Raw genomic sequence first — 16,203 nt, forward strand, 5'->3', positions numbered from 1 at the left:
CCTCCCAGGAGTTAGGCAACTTTGAACTCGATCAACTTCTGCCTATGGTGTCACAGGTCCACAGGAGCCACAAATGATCTAATACTATTTCCAGTATTCTTTGAATGTAAATGAAAAGAGCAGGATAGTAAATGATACTGAAGGTTGTCTCTTAAAGTTGCAAAAATAGGCATAGGATCTGAAAAGAAGGAAATACATAAAAATGTTTGCAATAGTTACCTGCGTGACAGAGTAAGGCATATACTTAAATGTTTTATCCATTTTAGAAATTTTCTATAATATAATGAGGGCATAATGGACGAGACAAACTGTTAGAAATACGAAGACATTACTTTTTTCTGTGGAGCCTTTCTTAACTTCCTGGCTAAGCGCCTGGTATTATTTCCTCTTTTTTTTTTGTACCTGTTATCATTATTGCTGCACGTATTTTGATACATTCCATATGTTGATTACTTATTTAAACTGCAGTCTCTCCCATTAGACTGTTTCCTTTAGAGCATGGGTCATGCCATTTATCTTTTCACGTCTGGTACTGTCTATCATGTCCTTGCCTAGAGTGCTGCAAATGTTCCAAATGAGGTATTTAGTTACTAAAAAGTTTATCATAAGGTTGTGCTTGTTAGTAGGCAGCTTTTAATTTTGTTCTCATTTGTACAAGAGTTTGCAAAGTCAAAGGCAAAGGCAGTAGTGAAACTAACACAGTCTCAAACTAGTGTTGGTGCTATAATGACAAATTAGAGACAGAACAGAATTTCACAGGCACATAGGGAAAGGATGCACAGATTGTTTTGCTTTAAAAACAATGGCAAACAAGGACTTCAGCCAGCCCAAGAAATTTATGTTCCTTCTGAGATTCTCTTTGAACATAAATAGTTAAATAGACGAATGAATAATTACTGAAGAATAGTAGGGACACCACAGGATAAAAGCCCGAGAAGAATCAGAGAGCCTAACTTATTCTCTGGACGGGAGAAGACAATAAAACTTCAATAAAGTACCTTTTGTGGCTGAAAGTCATAATCACAAATCCTAACGTGAGTCATAAAAAACAGCCCTGAAAGAGACGGTAATGCATATTTTGGCATATGTATGATGTAGCGAAACCAAAGTGTCTTGGAAAATGCCTTAGTGGTGTATTTCCAAGAGCAAATCCAATTTAGTGGAGCAAATTCAAACCCCAGAAGTCAGACCTGTCTGATGCTGAGGTGCTGTGCATGGCTGCTGGGAGTCTGTACCTCACATCAGGTGCACATGGCCAGGATCACCCCACGGGGGTGGCTTGCCTTCCTGTGCTGGAGAAAGACTGGATAAGGAGAGAATGAGGGGGAAGAAGGCAGGTGTGTATGCACATGACTTAACTTTATTTAATAATTACCGTGACTACAAATGAAGAGGGAAGGCATATAATAATCCATCATCCTTTGTGCAGGGATCTCAAAAAGATAACAGACCATAGAATGATTGTGAAAGAGTCTTGGCACAAGAATATACCTGTGTGATTTGGAAAGACATCCTAAACAGAAAGGATAAAGAACAGATACACCCAATACATCAGGAGTTATGAGGCTGCAGAAAAAAGTACAGAAGAAGGAAGATAATAAATTGGAGCATTTTTTGGAACAGTTGTGACTCCAAGGAGATGCAAAGAATTCTGTGGATGAGTCAGCCTGAAAATAATGGAAAAGAGAATCTATGAAGTTCATAGGAGCAAAGGCTTAATAATACCCTAGGGAAAATTATCTAGCAAAATGCAAATGCCAGTGCATTTGTTTGATAATATCCATTAGTGCAAACTGTCGGGCACAAACCAGCAACAGGCATAAAAATATCTTGATTTCAAAATCAGCCTGGAAAACAATATACGAGCTATTCAAAGAGAAGATATGTATGACTAGTATAAGATCAAACAGTGATTAACTATAACTGTGTGGTAACGTTCAAAGAATTTCTTTTTTTATTTTAAGCCGGGTCCACAATAAGAAAATAAGCCTTAAGAAATGATCGGAGAACCAAGTGATTATTTAAAAAAGGAGGAACTGAAGCCAAACCGAACTGGCCTAGAGCAAGGACTGGTGTAAATAAAATTAAAGTTCCTAAAGTTTAATTGTTTTGTGGCAAATATTAAAATGCTTATTTTTTTCTTGGTTTGTATTTCAAAAACATAACATAAAGGGAGATCTAGAATAATGTATCGCAAATCTAACTCGTATTAAAACAATGCAATTTGTCATAATTAAAAATCGAAATCAGCCAAATGTTCCAAAACAAGGACATGAGAAATCAAATTGTGGTTTATCTATGGCTCGGATATGATGTAGTCTCTAGCAATTACACAGGTGCAATGCCATGACATTTATTCATGACAAAACTCTACATGAATAAATTAGTTTATATTCTATGAATTGTAAAGCTTAAGTAATGCCATGTATATCATTTTAAAAATGGACTTTCTTAGTTATATTTGTAAAGTTCTTTGGATTCTCAGGAAAAAGTAGCTATTTAATTGGCTTTGAGTAGTCTTTATTAGAAGTACTCTCAGAGGGTGTAAACCATCTCCAAGTAGGATATTAAAGGAAAGCCCTTTACTCCCTTATATCTATGCAGCTTTGGAAAATCCTTAACAAAACTACAGACATGAAAAATGTTACCCCGAGAAGTATTCGGTAGTTTGCAGACTGCCGTTCTTTGCCAGTATTTCTGAAAGTCACCAAATAAACACTAAATATGATGTCTAGAGGGAATTTAAATATACTATCTTCATATGAAGGAAATTGCCAAGTCTCTGCATGTCCTGATGTATGATTTTGTCTGAGGCCCAGCGAAGCGTCCACAAACTAAGGGAAAGTGAATCTTACCCTTAACAGAAAGTGAATCTGTTACCTTGTAACAGAAGGGCACAAAGGCTAAGAGGTCAAAAGGCCAAGAGGCCAGGAGAGTGGCATTTATGTGGTTTAAAAGTGTTTATTTAAAGTATTTGTGTTTATTTAATTTTAATAATTAAAAAAGATTCAGGCACCTTAACAGAAAAAAATTTTAAGTAGGGTGCGGGATCAGGGTTATCTGAGAATCATCTGGGGTGTTTTCCCAACTATTTCCCTTAGATTCAAATTTGGGAAAATTTGAGCGTCATATTCCTTTTTGCAAGTAAAAAATAATAGGGAATGACATCTGGTTTCCTATTTAACTCCTGACCATAATCTGATTGCTGAGCCTTTCATGATCATTCACAAAATATTTTTAAGAGTCATTATTTTAATTTAACTAGTACTGGGAAAAACCAAAGCCAGAAGTGATTTGGAACATCACAGATCTGTTGTCCAAGCAAAATTGTACTTGGTGGCCACAGCATCAAATTCTGTATCATGAGGTTCTAGTTCAAAGCAGTAAACTTCCTTTGATGCAAACGGGATCAGAAAAATATTTCTAAGTTCATGAGACAAGTGATTTCAAGGGCAAAGGTGGTACAGAACCAAGAGTGTTTTGTTTGTGTGCGATGTAAACGCGGAAATGTGGAGGCAGGCTGGACCCAGCAGGGCTGAGCCGGGAGGCTAAGCAGGCAGGCTCCTCACATGACCCAATCCAAAGTGGGCAGCCTAGTGACTCACCGGCAGGGCAAGATCCTGACAACGTCATTGGGCTTGTACCCTTCAATACAAACTGCACAGTTGTCAAAATCGGACTCTGTTTCCTGCAACAGAGGAAGCACAGATGAGCTTTCTTTCTCAGCTTCAACTCTGGTGTAAATACCCACACACCAAACCAGAAGAGCTTGCCTGCAGCAAAGCTTTCAACAGTAGTCCTGGTGCCAGCTTCTGAATCAATAATTTACTAGCTATTGGCTGAGTTTCCGTTCCTTCCGACTTCTACTTTTTGTTTCTAGGTTCCACTGTGAGTGCTTTTGTGAGGAGAACCATTTTCTAATGTACCATTGATGATAATATGATTAATTATAACTAAAGGTGACATATCAAAACCTCAGGGATGAGAAATAATACTTATGGAGAACTAGATGAATTATATTTAACCTACCCATTCCTCTAGGACCTAGTTTGTATTTAATAAAAGAAATATAAACATAAATAGTTTTTAAAAGTCTGAAAAATCTCTTTTAATATCTTGTAATGTATTACTTATGTAACAGTCCTTGTACTTTTTTTTGAGACATAATCTCACTATGTTGCCCTTGGTAGAGTACCGTGGCATCACAGCTCACAGCAACTTCAAACTCTTGGGTTCAAGTGATTCTCCTGACTCAGCCTCCCAAGTAGCTGGACCACGGGTGCCTGCCACAATGCCCAGCTATTTTCTGTTGCAGTTGTCATTATTGTTTGGCAGACCTAGGCTGGGTTCAAACCCATCAGCTCTGGTGTATGTGGCTGGCACCCTAGCCACTGAGCTACAGGCGCCGAGCCAGTCCTTGTACTTTTATTATTCTCTAAGAGAGGGGGGGAAAGTAATGACCAAAATATACTTTCAATGTCATAATGCTTTTAAATGAATTTTATCTTATTAAGCCAACAGAGTTTTTATGTAGTTGAAAAATAATAGCACATAATTTGTGAGATAAATCAATTATTCAGAATAGGACAAAACTGGCTGTAAGTGTGGGATTGTGAATACCTTACAATGCCTCAGGGAGCCTCAAATCAGGTATCATCATCAAAAGTTTCAGTTGCTCTGAAACTTTTGAGGAATGAGAAGCCTGGAAGCCTGGCCTATATGCTTTGTTGTCCATTCTCAAGTTCTGCTATTGTTTTTGGTTTTATTCCATTATTCTGGATTAATGGAAGTTGTTGCAATGACTTTGGGATTCTATATACTAGATATCAGAGGGATTTAATACACTTGCTGCATTTAAACTGTAGAGCTCCGTGGAGGACACAGCTGAACACATATTGCTGTCTTTCTTGCAAGGATTCATGGAAAATCTCCTCAGATCATAATACCATGAGCAACCATTTTGTTTTTATCTAGTGGGATTCTGGAATATGGTAACTAAATAGTGTTCCTTCTTTGCATTGGCTGCTAGAAAGCCCCAGCCTAAATTTGGGCCCCATTTCTGTCACACATTTCTGGTAATGCATTTGATTAATAATTTTGTTCTGGTCCTGTGTATGCTTGTGTACACTTTTCAATTTCTCTGCTTTTTTACCCAAGTCTTTTATTATAATATTGGATGCACTTTCTAAACTATTTTAAATCAGTTTAAAGAAGACTGCAAGTCACAGAGGACAACAATTACTGTGCATTTCCCTCCCCCATCCTTCCTTCTCTTCTATCTGACTATCAGAAATATTAGAAGCTTCTTTGAACAGCTCCTCATCAAAAAGAGAAGAGGTTGTTACCTTGTCACCCTTCTTGATGGTCCTGACCTGGAGCTTGCTGATGGCTTTCTTTGCTGCATCTCCCAATCGGCGCTGAAAAACAAAATGTTGCTTATGAGTCATAGAGATGCATCAGTCTTGACTTTATAACGATAATAAGCCAGGGCAGCTAGCTCTGAAGTCATGAATGTTAACGACGATGGCTGGAAGAGATGGGGCAGTGGTCCCTGCATAGAGAAGCTCTACTAACTGAGGCTCATGAAAGACTTCATGCCTGGAATTAAGCCAACAGCATATGAGATAGAAAGACCCTGCCCTACAGTTCTCCAATGCAGGTTACATCTGTATAGTCTAACGCCAAAAAAAAAAAAAAAAAAAAGTGTTTAGTAATTTGCTACTGAATTTGTGACACAGAGATAGAGATTAGACAATCAGAAGTAGGTGCAGTAAACTTCACCTCCTCTTTTTTACAATCAGGGTTTATTGCTTGTATAATCCTTTCACTTTGCACATACAGACCTAGATCTATTTATTTTTCTTTTCTTTCTTTTTTTAATTAAGTCATATACACATAGATCATGAATACATTTATGCTTATGTGGGGTACAATATGTTGATTTTTTTAATACAATCTGACCTGGTTACATCAAACTAATCAACATAGCTTTTGCCTCATTTACTTGATTATTATGCTAAGACAGTTATGTTCTACACTTGACAGATTTGACTTGTACCCTTGCAATATGCTCCATAGATGTGGTCCCGCCTTTTACCCTCCCTCTTCAAACCTCCGCCCTTCCCTCCCTTTAAATTTGGTCTGTTCCTCTCTATTCTCATGGGCAAATTTCACCTCCTTTATGCACGTGGGTGAATGGTGCATATGGGAGATGTTCTTGTTAATTCATTTCCTTCTTTGATATTTTATCCTTTATTTCTGAAATAATATTGACATTTTTTAGCAGAAGGGTAAGTTGAAGATCTCCAATTGGTCTTCAACTTCTAGCTTCCTTGTCTAAAAGGAGACCCAGGTGTGCTCGAGATTTATGCAGACGTCCGTGCATAGCCAGCAGACTAAGGTAGCAGGAAAACGTAGGAAGGGGCAGTAAAGACAGAAGCACGCGAGTGAGAGGGAAGGAAGTGAATGGAGGTGAAATTCGACATAATGGAACTGTCCTCTCTTTGTCCTCTAGTTACCATCTCATCATCCTTTGGTCTTAACTGAAGTTGCATCTTCAGGGAGCCCATCCTGTCTCTCCCAGCACGATCTTCCAGTCTGGACCCTCACCCCACTTTGTGCCTCTGCTCTCTTGCACCACCACATTGGAAATCTGTTTTTGTTAGTATGACTAATCCCTGTCAGATTTCCCTCCCATCAGCTCCCTGAAGGCAGGCCTGGGCTCACTTTTGTTCCTTCTTGTCTTCTATGTCCCCAGCATAATAGAATAAAGCTGCTTTCAATAAACGGCACTTAATCACTCAATACTTTTTTTTTTTCTGAGACAAAGTCTCACTCTTTTGCTTGGGCTGGAGTGCAGTGGCATCGTCATAGCTCTCTGCAACCTCACACTCCTGGGCTCAAGGGATCCTCCTGCCTTAGCCTCCCCAGTAGCTGGGGCTACAGGCTGCACTACCATACCCGGCTAACTGTTCCATTCCTTTTGTAGGGGTGGGGTCTTGCTCAAGCTTGTCTTTAACTCCTGGCTTCCAGCAATCCTCCTGCCTCAGGCTCCCAAAGTGCTAAGATTACGGGCATGAACCTCTTTGCCCAGCCTCGACATGTTTTTGATCACTTATTCTGTGCCAAGCATAGCCCTGGGTTTTAGAAAAATAAAAAAAATCGCACAAAAATTTCCTTTGCAGCTCATAATCTAGTGTAAACTTCACAATTAAGGCGTGAATAAAATCTTAAGGCAATGGTTTTTTTGTTAAGCGTGGAAGACCACTTGAGAAATTTAACCAGTTAACAGGAAAATTTACAGACCAACTATAAGTAACACCACATGCCACAGCTAAGCAAATTGTGGTCCCAGCCTTGGCAAAAGCAGCCAGTCTCAAATAACATCTGCTCTCCATGGAAGGAGCTGGGGCAAGAATTGAAAGGCATTGAGTGGGGGCCATGAATTACCAGGAGTAAATGCCTCGAAACGGCAGAATAATACATTTAGAATCAGAAATATGGGCCCCACATAAATATGCTATTTTTCTTTTTAAATCAAGAGCTTTGATATTTTTATAATCACGTTTAATTGGTATTATATAATATTTGGATCTAATTCAATTGCTTAGATTTTTTTTTTAATTTTTAAAGTCTGAGTAATTAGACGGAAAAAGATCTTTATACAATGGGTATAGATTATAGTCCAGTGGAGGCACCTTATTTTTAAAGCAGATTATAAATAATGTTTTCAAAATTCTATTTCATTTAAAATAATTTTTTAGCACATGAAATATGTCCTTAAATATGAGCATGTAAGGTAAGTTCAAAGACGACTTTGGACTTTGGCTATGTATTAGATTTAACTTTACTTTTGGCTATATCTGAATTACAATAGAGTGGCTTTAAAAAACATCCTCTTTTTCTCTCCCAGAGAAAAAGCCCTTTCCTTGCCATGCCCTTTAAAAGGAAAATGCAGGTTGCTATTATTTAATAGAAAAAACAAAGAAAAAGACAAGTCCTTTCAGGAAATATAAAGCAAGCTGACATTAAGGTATCAGGGATTATGCCTACCAGTAAAGTTAATGGTTAGGGAATTAGAAAGATAAATTTCATTATGGGCATTTTATGACTGGGGTCTAGAGAGGTAAGGAGTTTAGCAGCAGATAAGTCATTTAGGAGATGAGCTTCCCAAAGTGGCAGAATTAGCAGACTGAGAGGCGAAAGAGAAAGAGAGAGCACAATCACATGTGGAGAGATGTTTGAGAAATGCATCCTGAGGGGAATCCATCATTGTGTGAAGATCAAGGTTCACTTAAGTGAACCCAGCTGCGTGCATACACTATGTGGCATGGACAGGGCTCCTAGGTTACGAACCTATTACCATACTGACAAGTGTAGGCAACTGTAACACAGTGGGAGGGATTTGTATCTGAACATATCTACACATAGAAAACATACAGTAAAAATATGGTATTACAATCTTATGGGACCAGGGTCATGTCTACTGTTGGTTGCAATCTCATTGGAGTGTGACTGTAATCAAATCCTCTTCAACATCAAGTCTACCAGGACTTTTTCCCTAGGCGCCCTGATAAGTCAAATAGTTCACAAAGGAAGAAGGACATATTTTCCTTAGTCATTCTGAGAAATGGTATAATGGTTTTCTCTTCCCTTTCCTGTGCAGTTCCTGAGGCCAGTCCCAGTGCATGTTATTGATATATAATACACGCGCACCCCTTTCGAGGGGGAAAGGACAGCATTTTGTCAGTGGCTGGTGAAGGGTATGAAAGTTTCCCCTAGCAGGGCAGAACGGGTGGTCCAGATACCTGAAGACTACAGGAAAACTGGCTTCTGAGATATATGCCATGATTATGGAACATGTAGTCCTTGATGTTTTGGTAAGAGTTCTGGATTAACAAAATAAGGGGAAACTACCACAAAGTTAAAAAAAATGTAATATCCATATGTATGCAGTCAAAAATTATCATATATGCATATCTATCTCTAAATGACCTGAAAATTATGCATAGAGAGGAATGTCCCACTGTCAACATTTAAAACGTTTTCAACATTAAAAACAGGTCCCATTTTCAACAATTTTCAAACTACTATTATTGGATTTCCAAAATGTAGATTAAAGCAACAAGGCGTAAAAAGATAAACATTCTTAATGAAGTGGCCCCAATAAGCAGTTGTTGCTTTGGTAACTGATTACTTTTGCTTTGGGTTTTTAATTGCACCAAATATAAAGGAGGACGGAAAACGCTAGCCCCTGATCAAAATGAGTCTTGAACACAGCCTGAATATTGGAACCTGAAGCCTATTGCAACACAGACTCTTTGGTTCATGGGTCTCAGAAAGGCAGCATAAGGTGACGCTGAGGGAATATCCAGGAAGCTCCCTGGTAGACAGAGGGACCCCCTCAGGGGATTTCAGCCTTCCGTTTGAGGCAAGGACTCTGCTCTCTTCTCCAGGGTGCTCTTGTGAATTTCTAATCCAACCAGACCTGCTTTTTTACTAAACATTGTCAGGAGATGGACCGTCTTGGCAGTGAGATTATCTATCACTTTGATCTAAACAGGAATAAGAAAATATTTACCAAAGTTACTGGCTCAACTGCAGTGAAGATAAAGTGCATTACAAAAAAATAGAGGGAGCCATGAATGAAAAGAATAAAGCCCTACATAAATGGCAACAGGATAATAAATAACAGACCCCAATAAACTGAAGAAATGTAAATTAGTGATCTTCTAAATATTTAAGAGGCTGAGAAAAGTAAGACACTGTCTCCTTCTTCTGTTCTGTGTTACAAGGAGAAATGCAATGGAGGTGATTATAAAGCAAAAACAGGCACAAGAGCATGGCAAAGCACAGCATCGAAACTGAGTCTACGGCCTCCCTATCTCACTTGATCGGACAACTCTATCATATTTGTTCTTTTTCTAACAGCTGTATTTTATAACCATGTTCATTTATCATTGTCACCATCAACAAGTAGAAAGGCACTCTGGGAAGTTGAGGTGGGTGGACTGCCTGAGCTCCTGTGTAGCAGCCCGTATAGCCTATGGCGAGGAGGAGTGAGAGTTATAAGAAATACCTGTATAGCTCAATAATGGAAGACCTTGGTGAAAAGGGCATGGAGAGGGATTTAGCTCTCCTAACAAGCATGAGAGCTCAGGAGATGAGAGCATTGGTGAATTGGCAGTCTCTACACCTGTGGTGTTGAGAGGCACGAGATCAGCCTGATATTAGGCTGGAGGACCAGGCAGTCGGGAGCATGTGCATTCTGTCACGGACCTGCTTACTCTGACTCTGTCACTTCTCCTGCCTGCAGAACGCGAGCACGGCGTCTCTCTGCTGAAGCTTACTAAGTTCTGATAAAGATGCAGATCTATCTTTCTAAGAAGCTTGCTTTACTCTCTCAAAGACTGTCTCTCTCTCTCCCTTCAGCTAAAGTAAATAGCCATCAGGCACCTAAGAGCAATTATTTCTGAGTAGTCTTGTGTCAGGAGCAGAGTTAGGTAGGCTGGGGCCGGAGATTAACCAGTGCCAGGCCCTGATACTCATGGTTTAGAGACCGGCCTAAGCAAGATCGAGACCTCATCTCTAAAAGTAGCCAGGCGTTGTGGTGGGTGCCTGTAGTCCCAGCTACTTAGGAGGCTGAGGCAAGAGAATCACTTGAGCCCAAGAGTTTGAGGTTACCATGAACTATGATGCCACTGCACTCTACCAAGGGGGACAAAGTGAGACTCTGTCTCAAAAAAAAGTGGAAAGGTAAGTCACTATTCTCATGTTCCAGGTCCCAGGAGGACACTATCAGAGTCAACAGAATTAGGCTTGGTTATCTGGACCCTCACATGGCCATGAGTGATTCAGATATTCTCCTCACCTGCTCTAACACGTACTAATTATCCTTCCAGGCCTGGTTGATACAACAGAAATCACAGCACAGCCAATGTTGTCAATTTCTATGATACAGACCACCAATCCACAAATCCCAAACAATTTGACTGTTTTTCTGACGATGATAACCTCATAAAAAGGTGACTTAAATCTACTGGGGCACATACCACGTGCATGATGTGCACACAATGGGATTGAAAATCGGGGGATTTGGGTGTGTGTCTCTCTTTGTGTGTGTTATAAAGGAAAAGGCAATGGCTTGGGGCGTTAGAAGATCTAGCTCTTTGTCTTCTTTCAGTCACTGTGTGACTCTGGCCAAGTCACTTAGACATTCTGGTCCTCAGTTCTCCTTTATGAGTCAGATAAAGGATGTGATGCAGTGTCAGTTCCAGGGTTACCAGCTCATGATTTTCATCCATGCAGAACAGAACAGGGAGACAAAGATGCTTCGAGACCTGAAGTATCAATCTACAAAAGGCAGTTCAAGGGCTCATTCCTTCACTGCAGGGCCGTGGCCATGTGCATGCAGAAAGTAGGGAAAGATGTTCTGTGGGAGAAATAAATCTTTCAAGAAAACTTTGTTCAATGTCATTACCAGGTCTCACATAAAACAAATCAAAACAGGTCTAGTTCCCTTGGATCAGCCTCAAAGGCAATATTGTTTATGAAAACTCTGCTTAGTTTATCTGATCTTCCCATATTTGAAATAGCTCCCAACTAGTGGGAGTCGCGTGGTTTTCGGGACTCAGACCCAGTCCTTGTGTCTGAGACGGGATGTCCTAGTAGGCAGTAAAACAGTGTCCCAGAGCACTGGGAAAAGATAGGCCTACCAGACGCAGCATGGCAGGAGTGCTGCTGGCTGGGCTGCTTTCCCATCCTGCAGGGTTTTCATAGGTAGGAAGAGAATTAGTGAGTGGCAGCACAAGTGGCACATCTGGGGCTGGGGGCCACATGCCTCCTCAAACTCCTGGTGGGGAGGGAAAAACTGTCCATAGCACACGCTGGTGCTCAGGATCAGGGGTCTGCCATGTATCTGGCCTCCTGCCTAAAGAAGAGGTCACTAGACGGCAGGTCGCTGGATGGGCAGAATAGACAGAAATCCTTAGCATCCTCTGTGAGGCTCCTTGATGTGAGGGATCTTAAATCAGATACAGTTGATCTTCTGTATCCATGGGTCTCACATGAGCAGATTGAGCCAACCAGACATAAAAAAATTTCAGGAAAAATAATCCCCAAACCACAATAACAAATAATACAAATAAAAAATACTATAATATTTTTTATGTAATACTGTGTACTAACTATTTTCACAGCATTCACGTTGGATTAGTTACTATAAGTAATCTAGAGCTGATTTAAAGGACCCAGGAGGATGCACATGGGTTATTTGCAAATACTGTGCACTTTTATGTTAGGGTCTGTGAGCATCTTTAGAATTTGGTATCTGCAGGGCTTTGGAAGGGGGAGTCCTGGAACCAATCTCGCATGGGTCCCAAGGGATGGCTTTACTAACAGTTGACCTTTATTTCCAGAGTCAAAAAGGACCAGCATTTGGCTGTTGAGCAGTCTGGAGTTCCTCATTTTATTGCTGTGTCTGAGGCGGCGACCCTCCCCATGGGTTAAATCTCCGCACCTCAATGCCGTCAAGGTGGCTTGGTCTGGAGAAACCATTTTAACTTGAAATCACCAATCTGGCTATGTGCTTTTGAAAAAAAATCACTTAAGAGTTCTCTCTTCCAAATTCATTATATAAGCATCAAATGTACTTTTAAATTTTAAAACCTATGATTCTTGGATCAGGCAATCAGCCTTCTGAAATACCTGTTATTTTTATGCCCCAACTCCATCTTGCTAGGGGTTTTCAACGCCCCCCCCCCCCTTTAAGACAGGAAGCTCAGCTGAAAGAGTTCAGTAATAACTGCAAACCCCCAACTTCCCCTTGTAAGCACTTCCCTTACCAGGTGTTGGCTCTTGTCAAATTCAGCTGGCACTAAGGACTCCCCCTCCCCTACTGAAAGCCCCTTATAAAAGGTGTCCACCCCTGCTTCTAGGCATCGAGAGATTTTGAGGCATGAGTCTGTTCTCAGTCCTTGCTGAATTTGGACTCAGTGTGATGGCGTTTCTCTCTTCCACTCACTTTGGGTACAACATTATGAGTAGAATGACAGGTGCCTTTGGCCTACCAATTCTTATGATAGTGGTTTCCCATATGCAGCCTTTCTGGGAACATGGGTCCTCAGGGCTGACCTCGTGTGCTCACACAATCAGTGTAGAAGGTCACATAAGTGGCATCAATGACCTGCAGGGGCATTGCCAGGGCTTGTGAGGACAGAGAAGACTGCCAAGGTATTTAAAAGTCACCCTGACATGTGTTAAATGGACAGTAAAACATTTTCCCTAGTCGTTATTGGCCCTACCCTCTCTGAAGAGCAGGTGTGGCTTGGAGCTTTTCATACCATCTTGAAGCCTCTGCTAACTAGTGCCCAGCTGCTTTAATAGGTGAGTGTGTGCTAGAATGCCTTCCTCCCCCCTCCCCATTCCCTCAGTTCTCTCTCCTCACTTGGCTAGCTTTGCTCTGTGTTGCTGGACTGCTGTTCTTGTTTTTTTTTTTTTTGAGACAGAGTCTCACTATGTCATCTTAGGTAGAGTGCCATGGCCCACCTCAAACTCTTGGGCTCAAGTGATTCTCTTGTCTTAACCTCCCAAGGCTGGGTCTATAGGTGCCTGCTACAATGCCCAGCTATTTTTATTTATTTATTTATTTATTTATTGCAGTTTTGGCTGGGGCTGGGTTTGAACCCACCACCTCTGGCATATGGGGCTGGCACCCTACTCCTTTGAGCCACAGGTGCCCCCTACCTGGCTATTTTTTTTGTTGCAGTTGTCATTGTTGTTTTTAGCAGGCCCTGGCTGGGTTCGAATCCACCAGCCTCGGTGCATGTGGCTGGCACTGTAACCACTGTGCTTCGGGCGCCCAGCCTGGACTGCCGTTCTTATCTCTGTTGTTCAGACCTGGCTCCTCATGCCACACGATCCTATGCACTTAGGACACTGGTTGTCCTCTTGCCTCTTGGCCCCACCTGCCCAATTTTCTGATTCCACTTTGCACCCAAACCATAGTGAGATATAAACCTTCCTCACTTCTAAGTGCCCTCAGCTCAGGAACCCCAACCTTGACAGTATTTCAAGCCCTCACTTAGCCACCTGGGGGTGTCATGATTACATTTGATTATATGACATAGTATTCTGAGCTTGTTTAGAGATGAGATTCCAGGAGGCTAGGATGGGACATTTGGAAATTGCCTCCCCCAGAGTCCTGTGTGTGCGCTGGGAAGATCTACATTCCAACCCATATGAGATGCTTTCACAGGCTCTTAAATGCACAGGCCTTGTTCAAGAATGGGAAACAGGAGTCTGTCCACCTCTTAGAGCTCTGGGAGAGAGCTGGAAACAGTCACTGGGCTCGGGCACACACAAACCATCTGACCGAGATCCCCAAAGAGGCTGTGTTCAAGGAAGATAATAGGGCTAGAGCAGACACAGGAGTCACGAGTGAAGAGGGTGGCTGCTGAGCAGGTGACCCTGACCAGGGGGCAGTGGGGCCAGGTGGTGTGTGGAGCTGTGTTGGGTCTCTTCAAGCAGCCTTCTTGTTTCACCTCCCTGGCAGTGCCCTCCTGCCCTGGCAAGGTGAGGTGTAAGACAAGAAGAGAATAATTTCAGATAGTGATAAGAACTGGGAAGAAAATAAATACATAAAATTATATGATCAAAGGAACGAGGCTGGGGATGAAGTGAGTCCACATTAGAGTATCCGGAGCTCAGGCTTCTAACCCTTTCTCCTTGGGATAGCCACTCTCCAAGTGACACCTGATGATTTATTTCTATGGCATCTGTATACTGAAGAGCCCCACACCGCTATCTCTGCCTCTGTCTTCTGTCCTGAGACCCAGACTTGCATATTAAAATACCTATCTGGCATCTCTGCTTCAATATCTACAAGGCCTCTAAATTTAACAATGCTAAACCCAAGTTCTTGATTCTTTTCTTTCTGTCTTTCCCATTTCAGTAAATTCTGTGTGAGTTGATCTTCTGCATTCTGGATCCCCCTCCTCCCCTCACACATATGGCGATCATGACTAACTTGAGGGTAAATCAGGGAGGTTTTAACAATTAGGCTGTGGGATACTGTGATATGGTGACTTTCCTTAATTGTGATCTGTACCAAACCAAGCAGAAGCTGAGGTATTCAGCTGGCTAATTCAAATTCAGTCTCTTTTTCACATACCTGAATGGCTAGATACTTTACCAATGTAAAATTAATTTGATAGACCATTTCAGTCTGTGAGCCTATATCTAACCTGTGAGTCACTTTCTCTGAAGGCCAATTATTCCTTAACAAAAATAAATAGTTGAAGTTAACCTGATGCTTACTGTAGCTATGGCCTGCACAGGTTTAACTGTCTGTTGAATGGAGTGGAACGCTGTCCATCAAAAGAAAAATATTGTTCTAAAATTATATGTACTTATGCCATCCACCAAAGAGCGAAAGCATAGTGTCCACTTGATCAGAAACAGTGTTAACTTTTAACATGATACCAGTTCACTGAGTGACTCGGATAGGTAACATCCTGCAATTCAAGGAAAGTTAATACAATGGGACCAGAGTAAAAACTTAAACTCCATGCACTACTCCCATACCATTACCTTCCAATTTGTCATTCACATACATCACAGACTGTGCATAAGCCTAGAGTATGCATAAGCCTAGGCATGCAAGCTATGTCTACCTGCATAAAAGGACATAATGACTGAAATAATTAATAATTAATGCAAGCTTAAAATTTTATCCTTGCCTCAACTGCCTAAGATTTCTTGGATTATCTGTAGACTCAAAAGTATAGGGATGGCATTTCTATTTATCATTGTCTGATTAGCTGGATAACTGAAATATATATATACACACACATACATATATTTGTATATATATAATATATATATACACACACATAAGCCCTTGTGGACCAACTAAATATGTTAGTTCCATATGCACTTTCACTGCCTCGTAATCTAACTGGTATTGCATCCATTTAAATTTCAGAATATTTAATGGAATAAAAAATTAGATTTGTGTGCAGTCATCAAGGAGTCTAGATAAGAGAAATAATAGATAGCATTCATTGAAAGCTGTTTAAGTGCTTAGTGCCATGTTCCACAGCTTTAAAAATAATATATGTGTTTAGAAGAACCTCCACAGCTGACCACCTCCCTACACTGACCACTTCCTTCAGTTAACCTAATTTTCTTTTTTTTTTTTTTTTT

General features: G+C 40.8%; 1 protein-coding gene across 1 annotated transcript in view; it reads right to left on the minus strand.

Annotated features, from left to right (window-relative positions):
* RNF150 (ring finger protein 150) overlaps window positions 1–16,203 on the minus strand; it is a 263,220-nt gene that overhangs the window by 73,383 nt on the left and 173,634 nt on the right. Inside the window, exons 3-4 of the mRNA XM_003790183.3 lie at window positions 5,346–5,417; window positions 3,606–3,688 (exon numbers count right to left, since the gene is read on the minus strand). Of these exons, the coding sequence (XP_003790231.1) occupies window positions 3,606–3,688; window positions 5,346–5,417 (155 nt within the window). The remainder of the gene's footprint in view (window positions 1–3,605; window positions 3,689–5,345; window positions 5,418–16,203) is intronic.

Source organism: Otolemur garnettii, unplaced genomic scaffold (genome assembly GCF_000181295.1).
Source record: "Otolemur garnettii isolate 467f Iridium unplaced genomic scaffold, OtoGar3 scaffold00041, whole genome shotgun sequence".
Classification (NCBI taxonomy): domain Eukaryota; kingdom Metazoa; phylum Chordata; class Mammalia; order Primates; family Galagidae; genus Otolemur; species Otolemur garnettii.